This window comes from Lichenostomus cassidix, unplaced genomic scaffold, assembly GCF_008360975.1.
Source record: "Lichenostomus cassidix isolate B80296 unplaced genomic scaffold, HeHo_3.0 HiC_scaffold_46, whole genome shotgun sequence".
NCBI lineage: Eukaryota > Metazoa > Chordata > Aves > Passeriformes > Meliphagidae > Lichenostomus > Lichenostomus cassidix.
This window is the reverse complement of record NW_028147597.1, coordinates 1,858,984-1,884,132: the sequence shown is the minus strand read 5'-3', so window position 1 is coordinate 1,884,132 and position 25,149 is coordinate 1,858,984. Positions and strand designations below refer to the sequence as shown.

The window sequence follows — 25,149 nt, the reverse complement described above, 5'->3', positions numbered from 1 at the left end:
ATGGAAGGGTGATGTAGGATGGGGGCATGGAATGGCAGACAAGGGGCATGTGGGAGATGGGACATGGAATGGGGACATGGGGGATGGAGATGGGACATGGAATGGGGACCACAGGACAGGCACAGGGAATGGGGAACATGGGGGATATGGGGGACATGGAATGGAGGAATGGGATGAGGGACATGGGTGACTTGGGGGATGTGGGAGATGAAATGTTGGACATGGAGTGGGGACTTGGGGTCTTGTGGGATGGATGACAAGGGACACATGGGGGACATGGGGAACATGGGAAAAATGGGATCCATGGAAAGTGGACATGTGTCATGGTTTGACCCTGGCCAAATGCCAGGCACCCATGACATCTACTCACTTGCACTCCCCTGCCACAGCTGGGCAGAGGAGAGAAAAAAAGTTAATACACACAGGGCTCATGAGTTGAGATAAGGAATGGGAGATGCTCCAGTCCTCTTGAAGAACAGGCTCCTCTTGAAGTTAAAAAGTGAAATTTATTCCTAACAAACTCAGAGGGAAGACAATGAGAAGCAAAAAAACCCCTCAAATACACTGTTTCCCTGCTCACCCCCTCCCTCCTCCCCACCAGCAGCACAGGGGGACAGAGTATGGGGGTTTGGTCAGTTCATCACTGAGATCTTCTTCCACTGCTCAGGGAGAGAAGTTTTTTCCTCTGTGTAGCCATGGGGTTCCTCCCACAGGAGGCAGTTCTCTGTGAACTCCTCCACAAGCAGCAGCCCACCTGAACCTGCTGCAACATGAGCTCCTCCCACGGGCAGACAGTCCTCCCAAAACTGCTGCAGTGTTGGTCCCTCCTCCACAGGGTGCAGCCCTCCAAGGCCAGGCTGTTCCATCTCAGGAGCAAAGCCTCTCTCTCCACTGGGACTCCCACTGGATCACAGCCTCCTCCAGGCATCCACCCACTCTGGTGTGGGCACCTCCCCACGGGCTGTGGGTGGATCTCTGCATTCCCTATGGACCCCATGGGCTGCAGGGGGACAACCTGCTCCCCTCATGGTCTTCACCATGGCCAGCAGAGGATTGTCAGCTCTGGTGCCTGGAGCACCTCCTCCCCCACCTTCTCCACTGACCTTGGTGTCTCCATGTTGTTTTCCCCTCACATATTCTCATCTCCCCCTCCTTCTCTGGCTAAAAAGAAGTGTGTGCTCACATTGTTTTGATTTCCTCTTGAATATGTTTTCACAGAGGCATAACTGACATCTCTAACTGGCCCAGCCTTGGCCAGCAGCATGTCCATCATCTTCACAGCCATCAGAGATTGGTTCTACTGGACATGCTGAAAACTTCCAGGACATTCACACAGAACACACAGGAGCCATCTATGTGCTATCCCACCCACTAGATAAAACTGGGCTAAGCAAAACCGACTCATGAGCACAGGGGTGCATTTGCTCCCAACCCTTCAGCCACTTCTTCAGACCTATCACAACAGCTTTTAAGGGTTTAAATTCCCCCTGGATGCTAAAGATACCTTGCTGATGTTCTGGGCTAAGCAAAACCAACACACTCTGCAGTGTCACAATGTTCTCAGTGATTCTATGAGGTCTTGTAGTATCTTAATGGACTCCAAGATTCAGTGGGGACCTGCAGTGTCACAAAGGTCTCCATGATTCCATGAGGTCCTGAAGTGTCACAATGGCCACTTGGTTCCATGAGGCTGTGCAATGTCACATTTGCCCCTTGGATCCATGCAGCCCCCAGTGTCACAACAGCCCCTTGGTACCATGGCCTGGTTTTTGGTGGCAGGGTGGCCACAGAGGTGGCTTCTGTGAGAAGCTGCTGGAAGCTTCCACCATGTTGGGCAGAGCCAATCCCTGCTGGCTCCAAAGGTGGACATGCCACTGGCCAAGGCTGGGCCAATTACAAATGGTGGTAATGCCTCTGTGATAACAGATTTAAGGAGAAAGAAATAACCAAGAAGTTGTTGCACAGTTGTAATTGTGACCAGAGAAGAGAGGAGTGAGAACATGTGAGGAGAACAGCTCTGCAGACACCAAGGTCAGTGAAGGAGGAGGGGAGGAGCTGCTCCAGGCACTGGAACTGGGATTCCTCTGCAGCCCTTGGTGAAGACCATGGTGAAGCAGCAGTGCCCCTGCAGCTCCTGGAGATCCATGGGGATGCAGAGATCCACCTGCAGCTCCTGGAGATCCATGGGGATGCAGAGATCCACCTGCAGCCCATGGAGGAGGAGCCCAGGCCGGAGCAGGGGGATGCCTGGGAGGAGGCTGTGACCCCTGCAGAGAGGGGCTCTGCTGCCCAGCTGGAGCAGCCTGTCCTTGAAGGACTGACCCCGTAGGAGAGTGACCCACGCTGCAGCAGCTTTGGGGGACTGTTGCCCGTGGCATGGACTCACATTGCAGCAGTTCACAGGGAGCTGCTGCTGGTGAGATGAACTCACATTGGAGAAGTTCCTGGAGAACTCTCCCGTGGGAGGAACCCCACAGTGCAGCAGGGGAACAACTCCTCTCCCTGAGCAGTGGGAGAAATCTCAGATGATGAACTGACCAGAACTGACCATTCCTGTCTCCCTGCTCTGCTGGGGGAGGAGATAGAGCTGGGCAGGAGGGAGAGGTGTGGGAAAGGCACTTTTAAGGTTTTATTTTACTTTTCCTGTTCTGATTTTGTCAGCAATAATTCAACTAATATCTCTAATTAGAGTCTGTTTTTCCCATGACCATATTCAATGAGGGATCTCTCCCTGTCCTTATCTCAACTCATGAACCCCTCGTTCTATTTCCTCTCCCCTGTGCAGCTGCAGAGGGGAGTGAGAGAGAGGCTTTGATGGGTGCCTGGCATCCAGCCAGCATCAACACACTACACCCTGTATCTTGTACATGTCATGTATACCTGAAAAGTGTTTTGAAGAGAAAAACACATTTACTATTTATTATGGTTTTCAATCTTTTTAAGGCAACCTGGGGTGATTTTGTTACTTCACGCTTCAGACCCATTAACTGCAGCCTAACTGAAGATGTGTTTCCTGGCATGGAATAGAAGAATTTGCCACAGAGAATGAAGTGTGATGGTTTCAAATAAATTCTCTTTGGTTTGTGACTTGTGGTCCTTATAAACCCACTGTCCAAGGGCTGGGTTTGCAAGCTGCAGTATGAAGCACAGGAAGTTTCTCTGGATAATGCTGCACCCCCATCTCTCCAGATGCAGAAATGGGCCAGAATCCAGCATTTTGAGTGTGATTTTGGGCTCCTGGCCTTGCCCCAAAGGAGAGACAGGATTTTCCCTGCAGTGTCTGCCTGGAGCAGACAGAACAGGTGGGAAGTGTTTGCAGAGTCCCTGGGAGGGAATATTGGGGTTCCTGTCAGCAGGATCCTTGTGCAGCTCAGGCTGGGTGGGCAGCAGTTCCATCTGCAGCTTCCATGTGCTGCTCCAGCTGCTGCTGCTGGGGACTCTGAGGGAAGAGGCCACGGGAGGGATGGAAATGTTGCATGGACAACACCATGTCAATCCTTGCAAAAAGCCTTTCCAGTTTTCCCTTGGATCTGAGATTCCAGGGCCCACAGCTGGGCTTCAGAGTTCTACTGATTTTTATTTTTCAGGTTTTTGAACAGAGCTCTGAATTGCACATCTCTTGTCATTCCTGCTGCTCTTCTGACCTGAAAAAGGATCTGTGCTCCTGTGAGCCACATCCTGAAGGGTGGTTGGCAACCATGGAATCCTCTGGCAAAGCACTTGATTGACTTGAGTGCCCTGGCTGGAAAGCTCAGCCTGAGGAAAGAACTGTTCCAGCTGCCTCTGTGTGTGTCCAGTTCCTCACAGGTGAGTCCCTGAACACACATGCTGGTTTTTAGGGATTTATTTTCCCCTCCTGTTCATTTGGAGGTGATGTTGGGACCCTTTAGAGCAACATCTGACCAGCCCCTGCCCCAATCCTGTTTTATTCTCTCTTCTTTGGAGCTGACCTGCTGGGTTTGACATGGAAATTGGTGGTGTCTCCCTATTCTTCCGTCCAGCCATCGACTGACCCTGGTATTAAACTGTGAAAATGGCCTCATTTAACTAGTGGGGAAGAGGTGAGGGGGAGAAAGTTAACAGGGTTTGTTTTCATGGGCCTTGTGACAGTAAAGAAAAATGAGGTTTGTCATTTTGGTGTGGTGCTGTGTGTTGGGATTTGCAGGTATATTTCTTGTTAATGTTATTATTATTTATTAGTACTACTTATTAGTGTTATCTTTTTAAATCTTGCATTATTAATAGTGGCTGGATGTAAGCTCACTGGGAAGAATCTCTTCTTTTTCCAAGTGAGATTGAGCTGTACAGTCCATTCCAAGATGCCAGTGGATTCTAAAGATGGGAAGTCCCTATTATGGGATTTGGGTGTGATTTGGAGCTGGGGAAGGGTCACATACAATCTCAGAGGTGCCCCAAGCCTGCTCTGCTGCCATGTCTTTGATTGTGGCCTCTCACAGCTGCCCTGCCCTGGGGACATGGTGGGACACCTCCTGCCAGGGCTGAGGCCCCAACAGTACCTCATGGTCTCTCACAGCCACTCATGGCCCCTCCAAAGCCCCTCTCAGCCCCTCTCAGCCCCTCTCAGCCCCAGGCTCAGGGCTCCTCCCAGAGCAGAAAGGATCAGGCCCTGCTCGTTCTCCTTTCACTTCAGTCACTTCACAGCGACAAGTAAAGAAAGGCTGAAATGGAGCCTTTCCCAGCGTTCCCCTCTGGGTTAATGGCTGCCCGAAGCTCTGTGCTGGCTCTGGCCCAAGCACGAACATCACTGCAGCCCCAGGCCTTTGCTGTCCCCCCGTGTCCATTCCCTGTCCCCGAGTCCCGCCCGGCTCTGGCAGCAGCAGGAGCACAGCGCAGTGGGCGCCAGCCTGGCCCAGCCGGGGCTCCCAGCAGGAGCAGCAGCAGCATTGCCAGCCCTTCCCAGCTGCTCCTGCCTTGCCTTCCCCAGGGGTTTTTCCAGGGCAATTCTGGAGTAGAGCAACAATCACCCACAAACAGCCCTGATTGCTCAGGCCAGGCTGTGCTGCCCTGAACCAACCTTCAGAGAACGAAAGGATCAGGTTCCAGCACTGTTTTCAGCACTGCTTTACTCACCCTGAGGTGACAGCAGGAGGCTGTTGGTGTGTTTGCCTTATCAATTGGAGGTCAAGGCTGCTGTTTCCCCTCTTCTGGTTGCCACCTGAATTTTAGCATTAAAACTGCAGTTGTCTCTTTTGATCAGTGCTACCCACGGTGCTTTCATGACAGTGAACTCAGTCTTTATTTGCAGGCACCATGATTAGCACATCTTGAAATGCTCACAAGGCCCTGAGCACTAAGTCGAGGACAATAAAAGCCAAATAGGACACATTGGCAGTGCTCAAACACAGTGCTGTTGCTGGTGCTGTTTAAATGGAATCAGCTTACAGAGGCCATCACAGAAATTGCCTCTGGAGTGTCAAATAAAATGAAAAAAACCACCAGGAGAAAGAAAAACCAGAACTTTTTTACTCACTTCATTGCTTCTTCCAAGCAGCAGAAACTGGAGATGCCCAGAGGTATTTCCAGGTGCTGCTGATCCCAGTTGGAGCCCAGCCTGCTGCAGAGTCCCAGAGGAACCTGAGCCCAGCCCGGGGAGCTCCCGCAGTGTCAGAGAGCTCAGAGCATGTGGGGCCAGGCCCAGAGCCCTGGGCACGGCCGCCGATCGCAGGGCAGCGGCACAGACGGAATGTCCTGCGGCACAAACCTCCTGCTCCTTCCACACAGCACCCATCGTGCTCCCCCTGCTCCTCTCCCAGCACTGCACAAATTCCAGCTGGGAGGAGGCTTCCCAAGAGAGAGCTCCAGCTCCCTGCTCCAGTTTCACCCTGAGTGTCCCTGCAGAGGAGCAGGGCACCTTCCTGTTCCAGAAGCACAGGGGTCTCATTTCATGAGCAATCTGGGATGCCAATGGCCTTGTTAAGAAGGACAAAAGCAGAGGGAATGGATTAGAAATCATTAGGAAAAATTAGCCTTCTTACAGACAAAGTTCACCAAGGCATTCTCTGCATTTCTCCTTTTCAGGTTCTTTCAGATCTCTGTCTGCTCTGAGAGGTCCAGCTTGTTCTGGTGCTTATCAGGAATTGCTTGTGCTCTTGATTTATACCAGCACAAGAGATGTAGAATCATCTCAATTGAACACAGAAACAAACTATCTCTGTCAGCCCATCTTCATGTCCCAAATCACTTTCAAGATGGCCATGGAGATGTTGGAATGATTCTCACACAATCCTCCATTCTGGCTGCAGGCTCTGGAGATTCTTCCTCTGAATTCAGTCAGGGTTGAATTCCCTAACAATTCCTGGTATCACTTCATGTTTTCTTAGGTTAGAACAGTAACAGTGAAAACCTTTTACCAATGGCACAACTCCCCAGCCCAGAAGCAATAGAAAGGACAAATTGTAAAGTTCTCCAAACATTTGTCCTGCTTTGCTGCAAAAGTCATGCTGCACACACAGTGCAGAAAGCCAAGAGAAGCTGCAATTGGTGGCACATCTTGTGACAGGAGCTCAACCTCGTTCTCCACAAAAGGTTCTTGAAGAGAGCAAAAATGACTGTGGAGAAGATTCTGGGAAAACTGCAACAGCTTTCAAGAAGTGAAATGAAAATGGGAAGAAACAATCCAAGGTGTTTTCCACTATTTATTTCTGTGCTCCCCTTTTCCATGTTGCACTACTTGTCCATCCCATTAATTCCAAATGGATCTCACCTCGAAGATCTGTGACTTAGTGAGTTTTATACACTCTAAAATACCATAAGCTGCATCCAGTTTGCCTTTTCCTGTTTTGCCTGGAGAGCTATGCTGGAGACATAAGTGCAGTGCTTGTGTCGGGTCTGAATTCTACAGACAGGGAATGTGCTCCGCTAGTGTTTGACCCTCAGCAGGGACAATGCACAGCAGCAACCGAGCGGATTGCTCTGCCATTGTGTCAAGACTCTGGATGTGGGCTGAACACGGCAAAGTTCCCGTGTTTGGACAGACTCAGGTGATGCCCTTGGGGCACGCGGGGCTCGGCCGTGGGGCGCGCGGGGGCGAGCGGGGAACGGACAAACGGCCACTCGGACAAACGGCCACTCGGACTAACAGCCCTGGAACTTCAGTTGCAGGAGCGGTAGCAGCGGCAGCAGCAGCGGAAGCGAACACAGCGACTCTACAAACATCTTCGGATCTTTCTCCTGCTTCTCCTCTCCCTCTCCCGCTGTCCCGCATCCTCTCCCCGTCTCCCTTTCCCAGTCCTACCCTCCTCTCCCGGTGTCACCTCCTTTCTCTCTCTCCCTCTCCCCTGCCAGCCCGGGCCATGCCCCAAACCCGCCCCCGGCCCCGGGCGGGGCTGCCCCCTCCCCGCCCCTGGGCGTCCCGCCGCGCGCTCGCCTTCGCCCGCTTCTCGCCATCGTGGCAGTGGCGCTGCTGGGCGGGCATCAGTGGCTGGGGCTGGGGCGGCATCGTCACCCTTTGGCTCCGCCTGTCCCGAGCCCGGCCCCAGCCCCGACGCAGGGTCCAGCCCCGAGCCCGACCCCGTTACCAGCTCCTCCCGGGGCCCGCGGAGGACACACGCGGCTCGTTCGCTCCCGCCGCCTCCGCTGCGGCTTCCCCGGGCCGAGCTCCGCCGGTGGGCAGCGCGGCCGCCGGCCCCGAGCCGCCGGTGCCCGGGGCGGGTGGGAATGCCCAGCCCGGGGCGCTCGGAGGGCGGTCGGGGGCCGTGTCTGGCCCCGGGCCGAGCGCTGACGGCCGCGTGTCGCCCGCAGGAAAGGCGCAGGAGGCCCTGCAGGATCGCTACCGCCTGGGTTCGCTGCTGGGCACAGGCGGCTTCGGCAGCGTCTTCTCGGCGACGCGGCTGGCGGACGGTGCCCCGGTGAGTGGCGGGGCTGGCGGCGGGCGGAGGAGGAGGAGGAGGAGAAGGAGGAGGAGGAGGAGGAGGAGGAGGAGGAGAAGGACGGGGCGCGGCGGGGCGGGCGGCGAGCTCAGCCCGCTGCTGCCCCTTGCTCGCAGGTCGCCATCAAGTGCGTGCAGAGGGATCGCATCCGGCATTGGGGCGAGCTGGTGAGTGAGCCATTGGGGCCAGCGGCAGAAGCCGGGCGAGCCGGGCGGCGAGGAGCCGGGGCCCGGCAGGGTGGGAGCCGCCGGGAGCCCCGGAGGGAGAGCGGGCGAGGGGTGAGCGGGGAGCGCCGAGCATCCCGGGCTGGGTGAGGGGTCCCAGAGCCCTGGCACAGCCTCAGCCCCACTGACAGCAGCTTGGTCCTCCCTCAGCCCGATGGCACCCGTGCGCCCCTGGAGATCGTGCTGCTGGACAAGGTGTCCACTGGGTTCCAAGGTGTCATTCAGCTCCTGGAATGGTTCGAGCTCCTCACCAGCTTCTTGATGGTGATGGAGCATCCGGAGCAGTGCCAGGACCTGTGTGATTTCATCCTGGCTCGGGGGTTCCTGCCGGAGGAGGAGGCTCGGGGGCTGTTCTGCCAGGTGCTGCAGGCCGTGCGGCACTGCAGCAGCTGCGGGGTGCTGCACAGAGACATCAAACCTGGCAACATCCTCCTGGACCTGTGCACCGGACAGGTCAAACTGATCGACTTCGGCTGTGGCACCTTCCTCCAGGACACAGTGTACACCAAATTTGCAGGTGAGCCCTCCCAGGGGATGCTCCTGGGCACCTCATGGCCCAGCCTGGGTGTAGCTCCAGGGATTCCCCCATTTGCTGCAGGTCATGGGATTGCTTCTTCAGCCAAGTTGCTTTTGGGTGGGGGGACCAGCTCTTGGCCCTGCTGACAGCCTTCAGCACCCACTCTGCCCTGGGCTGGGACTGGGGCAGCCAGCCTGACAAAAACACCCATGGGGGTAGCAGAGAGGGGGGTCAGACCCTGTGCCCTGGCTGGTTTGGTGTGCAGGCGAGGAAGGGCTTGGACTGCTCTGCTCCTCTTGTTTGCCTTGGCTTATTAATGGGTTTTTGGGGGCAATGCAGGCAGGAAGGAGAGTGGTTTTTCCCCACCACTGTGTGGGTTTTCCCTTAGCATTTCATGGTTGGGCCTTCCCAGGTCTTCTGCTGCCCTCTTCCAGCACCAATGGCTTCTTTTAGAACCCCAAGTTTGTATACAAGTCACAGGTGCTGGCGAGAGGGCAGCAGATCACCCCATGTGCCACTGGTGCAGCCCCTGCATGCCCAGGGATGCTGGGGTGAGGTTCTGGGAGCAGCAGCATCCCCTGATGAACTCCATGTGTATTCCATAGGAACCCTGTCCTACAGCCCACCAGAATGGACCCAGCTCAGATGTTACCATGGCGAGGCAGCAACGATCTGGTCCCTGGGTATCCTGCTGTACCAGATGGTCTGCGGGAAGCACCCATTCAGGAAGGGCCAGGAGATCATCTGGGGCGAGCTCTTGTTCCCACAACACCTTTCTCAAGGTAAATCCTCATCTCTGCAGCACAGGGGGAATATCAGTGTTGGGACAGCAGCAGGCTCATGAGCATCCTGCTCTGGCAGCTGCTGAGGAGGTGGCACATGTCCTGCTCTCCTGCTCTCCTCCAAAACAGGGAATTGACTGGAAATTTTAGGCACAGTGCTCTGAGCACATCCAGCATAGGCAGGGCATGGGAACAGGGAGGCAAAATGAACAGCATCCTTCTCCAAGTGACTGGCAGTTTCTGGTTTCTCTCCCCAGAGTGCAAAGATCTTATCAAGGGGTGTTTATCCATGCACTCACTGGACAGGCCATCCCTGGAAGATCTCTTCCATGAGCCTTGGCTGCAGGGCTCTGTCCTAGAAGATGGGAGAGATCCACAGGCACCGTTTGGGCCTAGTAAGTAACAGCTGCACACATGTCTTGCCAATAAGAAGCAAAGAAAACCAAACTGTTTTGTGCTGCCTGTAGCCTGGAGCAGGGATCATCAGATGGGAACACACAGCTCTTGTGCTGGAGCTGAGCTGCTCTGCAAGCACTGGTGGCCACCATCCAAGCCAGTTTTGCTTGTCCTGGTTCATTGATGGCTGGGGCCCTGAGCAGAACCCTGACAGCCTGCTCTGCCCCCAGGGAAGGAGCAGGAGCCCCTGGAGAAGCGGGACCAGGTGGGGCTGCTGCTGGAGACACCAGGGACACCCTCAAGGATGAGCACCTCTTCCACAACCCAGCCATCTGCAGCTGAAGAAGATTGACTTTGATTCTGGCACCTTCTGCAAAGACACACTCCACACCCAATGTGCAGGTGAGTGCACAGCCAGGGGATGCTCCCAGATCTGGGCATTGCACAGCCTGGCTGGGCACCAGAGGTTCCCCCTTGGCTGGGGTGGATGCAAGGAACTCTTCAGTTGGCTGCCAAGCTGCTCTTTGGCTCTGGGCAGCTGCTGAGGAGGAGGATCTGCCATGGCTGGCTGGAGGCTGGGCACATGTCCTGCCCTCCTGCTCTCCTCCCACGGGCAGCAATGATGGGGAGGTTTGGGCACAGCTCTGAGCACAGCCAGCATGGCCTGGGCACTGCGGGCAGTTGGGACAAGGGGACAGGAGCCTTCAGCTGATAGGTGATTTCTGGTTTCTCTCCTTCCAGCAGGGCTCTGTGGATGCTGAGGCTGCTCTGGGCTCTGCCAGGGCTCTGCTGGGGCTCAGCCCTGGGCACGGCTGGGCCTGCTCTGCCCTCCCATTGCTCTGACAGCTCTGCATCAGACGAGCCTGTTCTGAGCACAGCGACTGAGCTTTCTGCTTGTGCAGGTGAGTGAGACTCTCCTGCAGGCCCAGAGATTGCAGTGAGGGAGACACATCCAATTGGCAAGAACCCAAACACTCCACAGTCCCAGCTGAACGCCTCTATCTCCACAGGATGTTTTGTCTGTCCCACTCTTCATTCCTGTTGGGCTGGAACTGTGCAACTGCACTTTCTTCCTCCTCTAGGAGTACCATGAGTGAGCCAAACCTGGCGAGTGGGCCTTGTTCCTGAAGCAGTGCAGTCTGGAGGTGATGGATGAAGAATTGCCCTTCTCCACTTGCAAGCCAGAGCAAAAAGCTGTAAGTGGGACTCTCTGTCTTTAAGGAGCCACTGATAGTTTCAGAGAGAATGTACAGCTCATTCAGGGTGAGAAGGAAGGGCATCTCCTAAAGAGTTGAGGTTTGACAGAGTTTAGATTCCCAGTCCTGCTCGGAGCTGGCAGGGCACAATCAATTTCCTAATACTTTACAATTGAAAGTAACAATGCTGGAAACAAACCCCATAATATTTAAAAACAGGCTGCTGAGTAAGATGGATCCATGCCATCAGAACATTTTCAAAGTAAATAACCGAGTTCTCATATTCAAAAGATCAGTTACCTCTTAATTGAAGTTTACAGAAAATTTTTCACTACACATGTGGTGTTTGTTTTAATATTTCGATTTTTTCTGATTTCTTTTTCCCTTTGGTCTTTTTTTTTTTATTTTTCTTTTCTTAATCAGAAAACATGTCCTGAAAAAGGAATGTCCTTTTCCCCTCACTCCCATGTGGAGCAGCTCCCTTCCTGCAGAGCCTGGCAGCTCCTGGCCCCTGCAGGGCTGAGGCTTTTCCCCATTGCTGTGCACAGACTGATGGAGCAGCACTGCTGAACACAGGCACACCCAGAGGGACCAAAAGCAGCTGCCTTTGTCCACCTGAAGCTCCAAGGGCCAAACTCTGAGCAGACATGGCTGGAAGAGACTGGCAGGCTCCCTGTTTGCTGTGCTCCCCACTTGTGAGGGGCCCAGCTTTGCGTGAGGCACAGTGAGAACAAGGGGCAGCTCCCTCCCAGCCCCGCAGCCAAGGGACCCCTCTGGCCCCGGGGCTTGGGGCACTGTCAGCACCTGCTGCTTCAGCCACTGCTTCTGCTGGCACTGAGAGCAACAACCAGATTGTGGCTGATCCCGAGGGAGCAGCAGCAGGGCCTGGAGCTGATCCCTGAGTCTGGGCAGGGCTGGACAAATGATCCCACAGCAGCAGCAGCAGCAAATGGAGCTGACTTTGAGCACAGCCCCTGCCACTCCTCCCTCCTGTTTGCAGTGTGTCACAGCAGCCTGAGGCACCTGGGAGCCCTCAGTGCCAGCAGGGACTCGAGATGGCAGCCCTGGGCTCCTGGAGGTTGTGCAAGGAACAGAGCTGGGCACTCCCTGTCCATATGGAGCTTGCAGATGGAAAAGGCTGCTGTGCCCAGGCAGCTCCAAGGGCAGAGAAATGAGGCTCTCGAGCACTTGATCTGGGCCAGTTCCACAGTCCTGGGTAGCAGCCACCGAGCCCAGGGGGAACAGAGGGCACAGCAAGAGGGACAAAAGCAGTCAAGTGCAGAGACTGGAGAGAGCCAGACCTGGCAGAAGGAACAGCTGCTTCCTTGCACTCTTGAAGAAAGCTCTTGGCTGTTTTAGAGCACTGAAAGGTGTGAAGGGCAGAGAGGAGGCAACACCAAACAATGCTGCTGTTTTCACAGCCTCCCCTCTCAGTGTCCCAGAAGGAACTGGATGAACTCTGCTCTTCTCTCTGAGTTATCTCGTTCAGCATGAGCAGCTTAGCACCAGGAGCTAAAGGAGCTGAAGCCTTAGGCCTCAAGAGCTGACCAAGAGGGGACTTTTTGAGCAAAGTGATGTTACTAATGTGGACCTAGCTGAATGCAGCAGATAGAATCCTGGAATTGCAGAATCCTTTCTGTTGGAAAAGATCTCTGATCTCATCAATCCAGCTGTTCACCCAGCACTGTCAGCCCAGCACTAAACCACATCCCTGCAGTGCCAAGGCCTGACCAAGAGGCCTGACTGAGGCCTGAGCAACAGGCCCTGAGCCAAAGGTGGCCTTGAGATGAACCTTCCAACCAAAGGTTATCTTTGTATCTGCTCATTACTGACATATGCACAATCATTAGCATTGTGATAGATTTCGCTCATTAGTGAAACATGTATTTACCTTTCCCTATTTGTAAGCTGGACAAAGCCATGAAATCTGATATCTGGCCTGGTTTGGAGAGTATGGTCAAAGTCAACTCCCTTGGTTCCTCCTTGAGCCCTGGCCAGGCTTTGAGAGAACCCAAGAGGAGGATGAAACCAGATGTTCCTGCACTGGCAGTGCTGTCAGTGTGTTTATTCAGCACTGTCACAGCTGGGCCCTCTCCCAGCCAGGCTGGAAGCCTCACCTGTGGGTGGATGCACCTGCAGGAATTGCCAGTTGTTGGGAGTGGCTCTGCAGTCCTTGGCTGTGACAGCTTCCCCAGCTGATGAGGGGATCTGGGTGATGGTAAAGTCTGAGGGTAACTGGTGATGGATCTTTCTTCATCACTGCAGGCAGTCTTTGATGATTGGGTGCATTGCTGAGCTTATACTGTTGTGATTCTTTGCAAATGATTTTGTACATTGCTGAACTTATCCTTTTGTCATTCTCTGAAGTTTTGCATTTATATAAATTACACTGTTCCTCCAGTTGGTGTCTGTGTCTTTGGTGCTGACCTTGCCCACCATCAAAACAGGGCTCCTCCTGCCTCAGTGTTACCTGGGAAGACAAAAACCATCACTCCAAATGCTCCCCCTTCCTCCTTGTTCTCCCACTTTATACACTGAGTGTGACGTCCTATGGTCTGGGATATCCCTGGGGTCAGTTGGGTCACCTGTCCTGCCTGTGTCTCCTCCCAACCCCCATGGACCCCCAGCCCCTCCCCAGCATGGCTGGACGAGGGGCAGGAAAGGCCTTGGCTCTGTGCAAGCTCAGCAAGAACAAAACCATCTCTGTGTGATCAACCCTGTGCTCAGCACAGCCCCAAACAGCCCCAGAGAGAGCCCTGGGAAGGAAATTCCCTCTGCCCCACCCAAACCAGCACCCCATGGCCATCCAGCATCACCACGGCTCCAGGGGTTCCTTTCCATGTCCCAACCCTGGCCAGGGGACATTGGGATGGTTGCCATGGCAGCCAGCTGTGGCTCAGGGCTCAGTGCAGTGTCCATGGCAACACAGCCCAGCCTGGCCCTGAGTGCAGGTGACAGTGACAATCCCCATCACAGCAGGTCCCATGAACCCAACCTCAGCAAAGTGTCTCCTGCAGGTTGTCCTGGCATTGGAGAGTAGAACAGGGCTTTGTGCTGGTTGCCATGGCAACCTCTGTACCAATGATGCCCTATGGTGGTTGCCATGGCAACCTCTGTACCAATGATGCCCTATGGTGGTTGCCATGGCAACCTCTGTACCAATGATGCCCTATGGTGGTTGCCATGGCACCCGAGCCCAGCAGTGTCTCAGTGCAAGTGTCCCTGGCATCAGTCCCTCCAAGGGGTTTCCATGGCAACTGCCATGACAGGTGACCCAGGTGTCACATCTCAGTGCTGGTTGCCATGGAAACAGTCCCCAGCACTGACCCTTTCTGTCAGGCTGACCTGGCCTTTGGCCCTGGCACTGGGCTTTGCTGCTGGTTCCGCGGCGCCTGCCCAGCCAGCGTGGCACAGGGCAGGTGGCCATGGCACAAAGCCCAGCCATGGATCCCCTGTGCCTCTGGGCAGTGACACCAGCCCTGAGCAATGGGCTGCTGCCGTGGGCTCAGTGAAGTGACCATGGCAACAGCCCCTTGCAATGCCCAGTGCAGGTTGGGATGAGAATCCACCCTCAGCCTGGCCCAGGGCAGGGCTGCAGTGCCCTTCCCATCAGCCTGGCTGCACTGCAGCACTTCCAGGGCTCTCTGCATTTCCCTTCCCTCACTCTTGGCTCACTCACACACCTCCCAACAACCCCTTGGTGCTTTGAGCTGCAGGGAGTTCAAAGTTTGTCTGTCCTTCAGCAGTTGGTCTAATTCTGCCTTCAGACAGCTCTTGATTTGTGTTTATTGTAGAACTTCCTGTGTGTCCAAAACATTCCTTGCAGAGTTCTGCCTGGCTTGGGGAAGGGGAAACTCCTTGGTGGCAGCTTGGGCTTGGCACACACTTGAGGAGAGTGTCTGTTTTCAATGGGGAAACTTAGGAGTTTTAGATTGCTTTAAAAAAAAGGGAGGGGGAAATCCTTTTTGCCTGAGTGCAGCCAGTTGTCCAAGCAAAGAAGCTCCCAGGTGAGTTAGGAGAGACAGGATGGGGTTGGCGAATGTGGAGCAAGGCTGTCCACACTGGGTCAGACCTCAAGGCACAGCTTCTCTGAGCAGACCAGACCAGACCTCCTGAGGAGAGACCCTGGATCAATATCAATCACAGAATGCTGCAATCACCTCTTCTTTAAAGAGAAGAGTAATAAAATACACCCTTTAAAACAGGAGTTCATATTTTTTCCATAACTATTTTAGGAAATCTTCCTAATGAACTGCACCAGACCAGAGGGAAATCAAGGCAGAGCCATGGTTTGTCAGGACTTGCTTGATCCTAATGAGCCCTGTGGTGCATTTGGTGCTGAGCCCTTGAACCTCAGGGCAAACCTGAGAGGAGATTGCACAAACCTTTCCAGGAGTCAAAGTCAGAAGAAAAACCCAAAGTGTCTCCAAGCATTAATGGTTCCCACTGAGGTCCATCACCAACACAAGCACCTCATGGACTCCTTGGAGGAGAGAACTGGAGGCCATGATTGCACAAAAACCTCCCAGATACTCGATGTGAAAAGGAAAAAGGAAAATACCTTAAAAAAATTAAGTACTCAAGGCATTAATGAGCTCCACTGAGTATCATTACTAACAAGAGCTCTCAAGGGACTAATTAAAGCAGATAATTGGAGGCCAGGATTGCACAAACCTCTCAGAGACTCAGTGTCAAAAAGAAGGACTTTAATAAACCCTGAGTACCTTGAAGCATTAATGAGCCCCACTGAGTGTTGTTACTGACAGAAAATCTCAAGGGACTCATTAGAGCAGATAATTGGAGGCCATGATTGCACAAAGCTCTCAGAGACTCCAAGGCAAAAGCAAAACCCAAAGTCCTTTGACAAACCTGCAGTCCCTGGGAGCATGAAGGAGCCCCCAGGGCCATTCCTGACCAAGGCTCCCCAGGGACTCCTTCCAGCAGATCCTTGAGGCCACTGGGATGTGGGGGTGTGGGGGGTGCTAAAGGAAGGACAAGGGGGTGACAGTGCCCAGCCTTGCTGGGGCTGTGCCAGGAGCCCCAGTGCCTCAGGATAAGGTGTCTCCTCACAGCCCTTGGTGGCACAGACATTGCTGCATCCAGGGAACCAAGCATTGGCTTCTCTTTGTCCTACCCTGTCATCTCTGCCTCCAATTTCCTGCTCTAACTGGAACCTGGAGACACTTTCTCAGTCATGTCCCTCACTGGGATCCATTAAAACTTCAAGAAACTTTGGAGATTGATTGTGACTTTGAATTCATGAGAGGTTTCTGTGACTCCCTCCCAGGGACTGATGTTCAGGGCCTCAGCACCAAAGCCCCAAGAGGGTCATTAAATTCCTGGTGCTGTTGCTGTGCTGCTGAGCTGGGCTGGGCTCCTGGCACAGAGGAGCTCCTGGCAAGCGGCAGCACTGCAGAGAGACAGCTCTGCTCAGGAGCAGCTCCTGTGCACAGCCCAGCAGGGCTGGGGCACTGCCTGCAGCCACCCAGGGCACAGCACAGAGGCACACAGGGCTGCAACTCAGCCTGGGCTGGCAGCACAGAGGAGCAGAGCTCACTGAGCTCTCACTGGAGGAGAAATCATCACAGCGTTTGAAACAGTCATTCTCTGCTGTGGGGAAGATAAGCTTCAGTTCCTGGAGGGATCTCCTGAAGCTGGCACATCCCACAGCTTTTGGGATCTTCCAGGAGGACTCTCAGAGTGCCCAGGGCTGTCGTGCAGAGCAGGTCCTGCAGCCCAGGGCTGTGCTGGGGCAGGGACTCTGCTGCCTGCCAGGGGCAGCTCTCAGCCAGCCTGGGGAGCTGCTGCCAGCGCTGGGGGAGAAGCTGTGGGGGGAAGGAGAGACCCTGAGCAGGGCAGGTGCTGCTGCTGAGAGGTGCTGTGTGGGGCAGGGCTGCTGCCAGCTCCGGATCAGCCTGGAGGACACTTCCCAAAGAAGGTAAGGCAGGGATTGCTGTAAAGATAAGGGGCTTTAATGAGACTGTTTTGAATTTTCTACTTGGTGGAGTGTGAGAAGGTTGGGGGTGGGGGTGAGAGAAGCAGAATAGGAGTTGTAATCACAGAATATTCTGAAATGAAAGAAACACAACAGGATCATCAAGGTAGTGTTTGCACATTTACAGAGACTCCGGAACTGTAACTTTGGGTGGTCAGTCTGCCTGCTGGGAGCCTCCTCAAGGGTCTTCAGCCACTGCTCAGCCCATGGACAGCACCAGCAGCACCTTTGCAGGGCCCAGCAGGCTCTTCTGAGCTGCCCTTGCCCACCTGCACACAGAGCCTCCCCCAGGCAGGGCCCTGCAGACAGGCAGGTTTCTGTAGGGCTGGGCGAGTGCACAGAGGGTGGGATGGGCTCTGTGAGCACTGACAGGGACAAGGCTCCTCTCAGGAGGAACATGTGCAGCACAGGGAGATGATCAGGGAAGAAGAGGGAGCTGAACAGAGCAATGCTGTGGGCAGGAGGGCACTGTTGGTGTGTGGGAGGTGCTGTGCACAGCTGGGGACAGGGAACACTGTCCTGAGTGCCAGGCTGTCCCTGCCCTGCCCTCTCAGGAACAGCACCACAATATCTACTCTTGTTTCTGCACTCCTCTGATACTGTCACTGTTATCTGGTGCTCTTGGGGAGGCTCTGGGGTTTGCAGCAGCTGAGTCAGGTACTGCCCTTGGGATTCCTGCCAGGCAGCTGTGTCCATGGGAATGGGGTGTCCAAGCTTCCCTGTGACCTGTGGGGCTGTGGGCAAAGCAGTCCATGGGAAAGGGGAAGGAGCTGAGCCTCCTTCCCTGAGATGCCATCATGAGCACACCTGGGGATCTCCTTGCTGTGTCCTTCCAAGCTCTGAGCTTCCCTCCTGGGTGCAAATCTGTGCCAGAGCCTCTCGGAGTTCCCTGAATGTCCCATGGGGAAGTGCAGAGATGCCACAAGTGAGGAAATGCTGTTGGGTTTGCCAAGGGCACTGTGAGTGTCCTTGGCAGAAAAGGGGGTGCTGAGACCTTGCTGAGAGACCTTTAGAGAGAGTGAGACATTCAGTGATTCCTCTGCTCTCAGCAGGGTCTGGCTTCTTCTCAGGGTGACAGGGGAGTGTGATTGTGCTCTGATTGCAGCCAATAGTGCAAACCCAGAGCAGTTGGGAATAAGTCCATCCAGCCCCTCACCTTGTCCTGAGCCACAGGGAATCCCTTTGCCTCTCACGTCTCTCAGTGGCAAAGTATGAGTGCAGCAGAAATGCTGGGGATTTGTGACCTCAGAGAACCAGGAATCATGTGTGGGGTTAAAAACAATTCCTTCATCTCCTCCCTGCCTTCCATGTCTTCTAAAACTGAGAATGAAAATGCTACCAAGTGTTTTTATTTTAGGAGAGGTTCCACTGACAAATCCTGAATATTCAGCCTTGTCCCTCTGCCACATGGCCACAATCCCAGAGCAGCAGGGCAGGGATGGCTCCTCGAGAGCCCCATGCACAGGCCTGGCTGCTCATGGCACACTCAGACAGCACAAGTGCAGCTCAGACAGGGACCTGGATGCAGGCTTTCCCAGAGAAAGAACAAGGGTGGATGAGTCCCAGCAGGACAGTCTGCAGGGAATGGGACAGGTTTGGCTCAAAGCAGCCTCTCCTTACTTGTCACTGTCCTTTTCTCCATGAACAGGTCCCCATGGCCAGAGGCAGAAAATGTCCAACAGCAGCTCCATCAGCCACTTCCTCCTCCTGCCATTCGCAGACACACGGCAGCTGCAGCTCCTGCACTTCTGCCTCTTCCTGGGCATCTCCCTGGCTGCCCTCCTGGCCAACAGCCTCATCATCAGCGCCGTAGCCTGGAACCACCGCCTGCACACCCCCATGTTCTTCTTCCTGCTCAACCTGGCCCTCACTGACCTGGGCTCCATCTGCACCACTGTCCCCAAAGCCATGCACAATTCCCTCTGGGACACCAGGGACATCTCCTACTCAGGATGTGCTGCACAGGTCTTTCTATTTGTCTTCTTCCTTGGGTCAGAGCTTTCCCTCCTCACCATCATGAGTTATGACCGCTATGTGGCCATCTGCAAACCCCTGCACTATGGGACCCTCCTGGGCAGCAGAGCTTGTGCCCACATGGCAGCAGCTGCCTGGGCCTGTGGCTTTCTCAATGCTCTGCTGCACACAGCCAATACATTTTCCCTGCCCCTGTGCCATGGCAATGCCCTGGGCCAGTTCTTCTGTGAAATCCCACACATCCTCAAGCTCTCCTGCTCACATTCCAAACTCAGGGAACTTGGGCTCCTTGTGGTTAGTGTCTGCTTATCATTTGGTTGTTTTGTGTTCATAGTTTTCTCCTATGTGCAGATCTTCAGGGCTGTGCTGAGGATCCCCTCTGAGCAGGGACGGCACAAAGCCTTTTCCACATGTCTCCCTCACCTGGCTGTGGTCTCCCTGTTTCTCAGCACTGCCATTTTTGCCTACTTGAAGCCTTCATCCATCTCCTCATCATCCCTGGATCTGACCCTGTCGGTTCTGTACTCAGTGGTGCCTCCAGTACTGAATCCCCTGATCTACAGCCTGAGGAACCAGGAGCTCAAGGCTGCAGTGTGGAGACTGATGACTGGACAATTTCAGAAATAGTGAAGTTTTTGCCCGTTTCTGGAAATCTCTTTTTTTATGAGTCATCCTTTATTGTTCTTGCTGGTTTGCTTGTGGGGTTTTTTTCCTTTGCATTTTTTTTTTAATATTGACCAAAATAAAAGTTGTTTGTGCCATTTGTTATTTTGCTTCTCTCCATGTTGTCCTTGAGCCCTACTATCTGTCAATGAGGAGCTGTGCTCTCAGTGGCTTTAAACAAACTATAGGATCTCCCAACCATGTTTTCACCAGAGATCCCCCTTTGTTCCCTGCTGTGGAGCTGCAGCAGCAATGTCTGTGTGCAGAGCTGGGGCAGATCAGGGGTGGCACAGCAGCTGTGCCAAGGAGCAGCAGCACTTGGTGTTGCCAGTGCTGCTCCCGTGCCACTGCCCCGCTGCCCTGCTGCCCCTCGTGTTGCGGTAGGGCCTGAGTGCTCTCGGGGTCGCTGCCAGTGCTGGGGGTGGCAGTGCCGGGGCTGCAGCAGGGACAGGCCATGGGCACTGCTGGGGCACAGCTGACGCCTCAGGGCAGGGCCTGGGGGCTCGAGGCTCCTTGCCCAGGCTCTCTCCAGAACACGCCCAGGCCAATGCTGAGCAGAGAAAACCGCCGTGACCAGCTGCAGGGTGGCCGTGGGCAGGGTGGGGGCAAACAGCATGGCTGGGGCTCTGCAAGGTCCCTGGGGGAGCCGGGAAGGAGCAGCAGAGCAGGGGCTGATCCATCCCCACTGCGCTGGACAGCCCAGGGCAGCGTCCCAGAGCGTCCTCATGGAGCTGCCAACAACATCCCCCCTTGGCAGCCCTGGCCTCTCCCCCAGCTCCCAGAGCTGCTTGATCCTTCCAGGCAGAGACACGGCAGCACTGGCTCAGGAGCCCTGTTTGCATTGCACACAGCAGGCGTGAGCACCCCATGCTGTTGGTGTGGGGAGATGAACCCGAGTGAGCACAAACACCATCAGCCCTGGGGGCCAGCAAGGGCTGGGGATGGGAGGGAAACCACTCAGCTTTGTTGTGACCTCTGAAGTCAGCCAGAAAGTTTGTTCCCATGAGCTGTGAGTTTCCTGTCCCACTGCAGACGTTGTTGCTCAGAGCCAGGGCTGCCTGGCAGCCAACCCCAAACAGCCCTGAGCATTTCCTTTGCTTCACCTTTGCTTTCATTCCTCTTTCCTCATCCACATTTCTTCCTCTTGCCCATCCCTGTCCCCTCCCCTGCAAACAGCCCATCCCTGTTTGCCCTTTCCTCTCTGGTCCCACTCCCCATTTCAGTTCCTGACTTGGCACCATGGCAACATCCCTTGGTGAGCAGAATCATCCTACAAGTGCTTCATGAATTGTCTGCAGGGTCCTGCAGTGCCTCGTGCTGTTCCCTTGCCAGAGGCAGCACAGGCAAGGGGGGCACATCTGGACTGCTGTGTGTGGCTGTGAGGCTCCCTGTTGTGGGGCAGTGAGGAGGAGCTGGAGAGGCTCTGCAGGACTGACAGGATGGGCTTTGGGGCCTGTGGGGAGAAGCTGAGGGCCATGGGCTGCTGGACCTTCTGAAGAGGAGGCCCAGGGCTCATCCTACAACTGCTTCAAGGGTGCTTTCACAGAATCACAGAATCAATGAGGTTGGAAAAGACCTTTGAGATCATCAAGTCCAACCTCTGACCTAACAGCACCTTGTCTCCCCTGAGCCTCCTCTTCTCCAGGATAAACAACCCCAGCTCCAAACTCAGCCACTCCTCACAGCACTTGTGTTCCAGACCCTTCCCCAGCCTTGTTGCCCTTCTCGGGACATGCTCCAGCCCCTCAATGTCCTTCCTAAACTGGGGGCCCAGAACTGGACACAGCACTCGAGGTGAGGCCTCACCAGTGCCCAGTACAGGGGAAGAATCACTGCCCTGCTCCTGCTGGCCACACCATTCCTGATCCAGGCCAGCTGCCATTGGCCTCCTTGGCCACCTGGGCACACTGCTGGCTCATGTCCAGCCTGCTGTCCATCAGTGCTCCCAGGTCCCTTTCTGCCTGGCCACTGTCCAGCCACTCTGTCCCCAGCCTGTAGCACTGCAGGGGTTGTTGTGGCCAAAGTGCAGGACCTGGCACTTGGTCTTTTTAAACCTGACATTGTTGGATTTGGCCCCTGGATCCAGCTCTGCAGAGCCCTCCTACCCTCCAGCAGATTTACATTCCGGCCTTAGTTAGTTTTGCCACAGTTCCGTCAGGTTCTAGAGTGTCACAATGGTCTCCATGATTCTTTGAGTCTCCATAGCCTGCCGAAGGGTCCTCGGTTCCTCAAGGCCCTGTAGTGTCAGAATGGATCCTTTGTTCCATAAGGTCTCACAGTGCAGCAATTGTCTCCTTGCTTCCATGGTGTCAAAATGGCCTCTTGGTTCCATGGGATACCACAGTGTCAAAATTGTTCTCTTCATTCCACGAGTTTCCACTGTGCAACAATGGCCCCTTCTTTACAAGGTCCTGCAGTGTCACAGTGCTCTCTATGGTTCCACAAGGCTGTGGTTAGTGACACTGGCTCCTTGGTTCCATGGGTCCCTACAGTGTCACGGTGGCCCCATTGTTACACAAGGCTCCACAGTTTCACAGTGGTCTTCTGAATTCCATTTATCCCCACAGTGTCACAGTGGTCCCTTGCTTCCATGAGGCCCCAGAGTTCCACAATGGCTTCCGGCACCTCTGGTTGCATAGGATCCTGCAGTGTCACAATGATCTTCTGGGTTCCATGAGGCCCTGCAGTATTACAAGGGTTCCCTTAGTTCCACAAGACACCTGCTGTGTCACAGTGGCTTCTAAGTTAAAGGAATCCCTGCAGTATCACCATGGAGCCAAACTGTCACAATGGCCCCTTGGCTCTATGAGGCCACGCATTACACAGTGTCATTATGGTCCTATTAGTTCCATGAAGTGTCACAATGGCCCCTTGTATCCCTGGGGCCCTGCAGTGTGACAAACATCACAGAATCACAGAGTCAACCAGGTTGGAGAAGACCTTCGAGATCATCAAGCCCAGCCTGTGACCAAACACCACCTCGTCACCTGTGGCTAGCACAGGTTTTTCCCATGAGAAGTTTTCTTGTGTTTTGTAAATAAAGATAAAGTTTGGATGTTGTTGGAACAGTGTCCCAGAACTTGGGCAGGTCAGGCCTGGCCAATCAGGCCTGGGGGAAGGCTTCTGACTGACCAATCTGAGTGACTTTTGAGAACTCTATATATGTGATGAAATCAAAACAATAAAGGTCATTCCTTCTTGCCACTGAGAACTGATGCATTCATTACTCTGCTAGCTGCTCAACAGCGACAGTCACCCAGACCATGGCACTGAATGCCACATTCAGTCTTAAACAGCTCCAGGGACAGTGACTCCACCACCTCCCTGGGCAGCCTATTCCAATGCCCAATCACTCTTTCTGTGAAGAACCTTTTCCTAATGTCCAGCCTAAACCTCCCCTGGTGCAGCTTAAGACTGTGTCCTCTTGCCCTGTTGCTGTTGCCCAGCAGAAGAGACGAACCCCCACCTGGCTGCGTGCAAATGTAAATCTGCTGGAGGGTAGGAGAGCTCTGCAGAGGTCGATCCAGGGGCCAAATCCAACAATGTCAGGTTTAACCAGACCAAGTGCCAGGTCCTGCACTTTGGCCACAACAACCCCTGCAGTGCTACAGGCTGGGGACAGAGTGGCTGGACAGTGGCCAGGCAGAAAGGGACCTGGGAGCACTGATGGACAGCAGGCTGGACATGAGCCAGCAGTGTGCCCAGGTGGCCAAGGAGGCCAATGGCACCTGGCCTGGATCAGGAATGGTGTGGCCAGCAGGAGCAGGGCAGTGATCCTTCCCCTGTACTCAGCACTGGTGAGGCTTCACCTCGAGTGCTGTGTCCAGTTCTGGGCCCCCAGTTTAGGAAGGACATTGAGGGGCTGGAGCATGTCCCGAGAAGGGCAACAAGGCTGGGGAAGGGTCTGGAACACAAGTGCTGTGAGGAGTGGCTGAGTTTGGAGCTGGGGTTGTTTATCCTAGAGAAGAGGAGGCTCAGGGCAGACTTCATCACTCTCTACAACTCCCTGACAGGAGGCTGCAGCCAGGTGGGGGTTGGGCTCTTCTCCTGGGCAACAGTGAGAGGACAAGAGTGGACCAGGGGAGGTTTAGGCTGGACATTAGGAAGTAGTTCCTCAAAGAAGGGGTGATTGGGCAATGGAATGGGCTGCCCCGGGAGGTGGTGGAGTCACTGTCCCTGGAGGTGTTTAAGGAAGGACTGGATGTGGCACTCAATGCCATTTTCTGGGTGACCAGCTGATATTGGGTCACAGGTTGGACTTGATGATCTCAAAGGTCTTCTCCAACCTAGTTGATTCTGTGATTCTGTGATGATTGTGACACTGCAGGGCCCCAGGGAAGCAAGGGGCCATTGTGACACTGTGGGGCTAAATGGAACCAGGGAGTCCGCTGTGACGCTGTGGGGCCTTGTTGAACCAAGGGGCAATTGTGACATTGCAGAACCAAGGAAACTCTTGTGAGATTCCAGAAACCCAACGGAACCAAGCAGACACTGTGACACTGCAGGGCCTTGGGGAACTTTCAAGGTTTGACCCTGGCTAAATGCCAGGCACCTACAACCTTTGTTCCCTCTGCTCTCTCCTGCTGCAGCTGTGCAGAAGAGAAGAAAAAACTGTTAAACACACCCAGACTCATGATTTGAGATATGGCACTGGTGGAAGAGATACACCAACAAAGGGCAAATACAGGTTGAAAACTTAAAAGTTGCAAAGTTTTTTATGAACCTAACAGAGTCGGAGGATAAATGAGAAGTAGAAATAATCTTTTCAGACACTATTTTTTCATTTATCCCCTCTCCCTCTAAAGATGACATTTCTCTGCTCACCCCCCTCCCTCCTTCCAACCAACAGCACAGGCAGGGGTCAGTGTAAGGGGTTTGTTCTCTGGTCAGTCCATCAGGGAGAGGGGTCCTCTGCTTAGCCATGGGGTCCCTCCCACAAGAGACAGTCCTCTGCCAACTTCTTTGGTGTGGGTCCAATCTCACAAGCTGCATCTCGCCCGAATTCTGCTGCAACAGGAGTTCTCTTGTCCATAGGGTGCAGACTCTCCCGAGCTGAGGCCAGGCTGCTTCCATGCCAGGAGCAAGGCCTTTCTCTCCCTTGCAAGGCCTTTGCAGCTTTAACTCTTTCGATGAGACTCCCGCTGGATCACAGCCTCCTCCAGGCATCCACCTGCTCCTCTGGCGTGGGCACCTCCCCACGGGCTGTGGGTGGATCTCTGCACCCCTGTGGACTCCATGGGCTGCAGGGGGACCACCTGCTCCCCCCATGGTCTTCACCACAGCTAGCAGAGGGTTTTCAGCTCTGGCACCTGGAGCACCTCCTCCCCCACCTTCTCCACTCACCTTGGTGTCTCCATGTTGTTTTCCCTTCACATATTTTTACCTCCACTTCCTCCTCCTCCTCTTCTAACTACCCTACAAAGAAGTGTGTGACTAGCTTGTTTTGATTTTTTTCTTAAATATGTTTTCACAAAGGCATAACTAGCATCTCTCATTGGCCCAGCCTTGGCCAG

General features: G+C 54.3%; 1 protein-coding gene and 1 long non-coding RNA gene across 2 annotated transcripts; both read left to right on the top strand.

The window, feature by feature from the left end:
- Positions 1-10,076: 10,076 nt before the first annotated feature.
- On the top strand, positions 10,077-10,926 carry LOC146421934 (uncharacterized). Its single transcript, XR_014848422.1, has 3 exons — positions 10,077-10,210; positions 10,550-10,710; positions 10,891-10,926. It is a non-coding gene; the product is annotated as an uncharacterized LOC146421934 (long non-coding RNA).
- Positions 10,927-18,647: 7,721 nt separating this feature from the next.
- On the top strand, positions 18,648-19,600 carry LOC146421933 (olfactory receptor 14J1-like). Its single transcript, XM_085046827.1, has one exon. It carries the CDS (start codon positions 18,671-18,673, stop codon positions 19,598-19,600), a length of 930 nt encoding a protein of 309 aa, XP_084902953.1. The 5' UTR covers positions 18,648-18,670.
- The last annotated feature ends 5,549 nt before the right edge of the window (positions 19,601-25,149 follow it).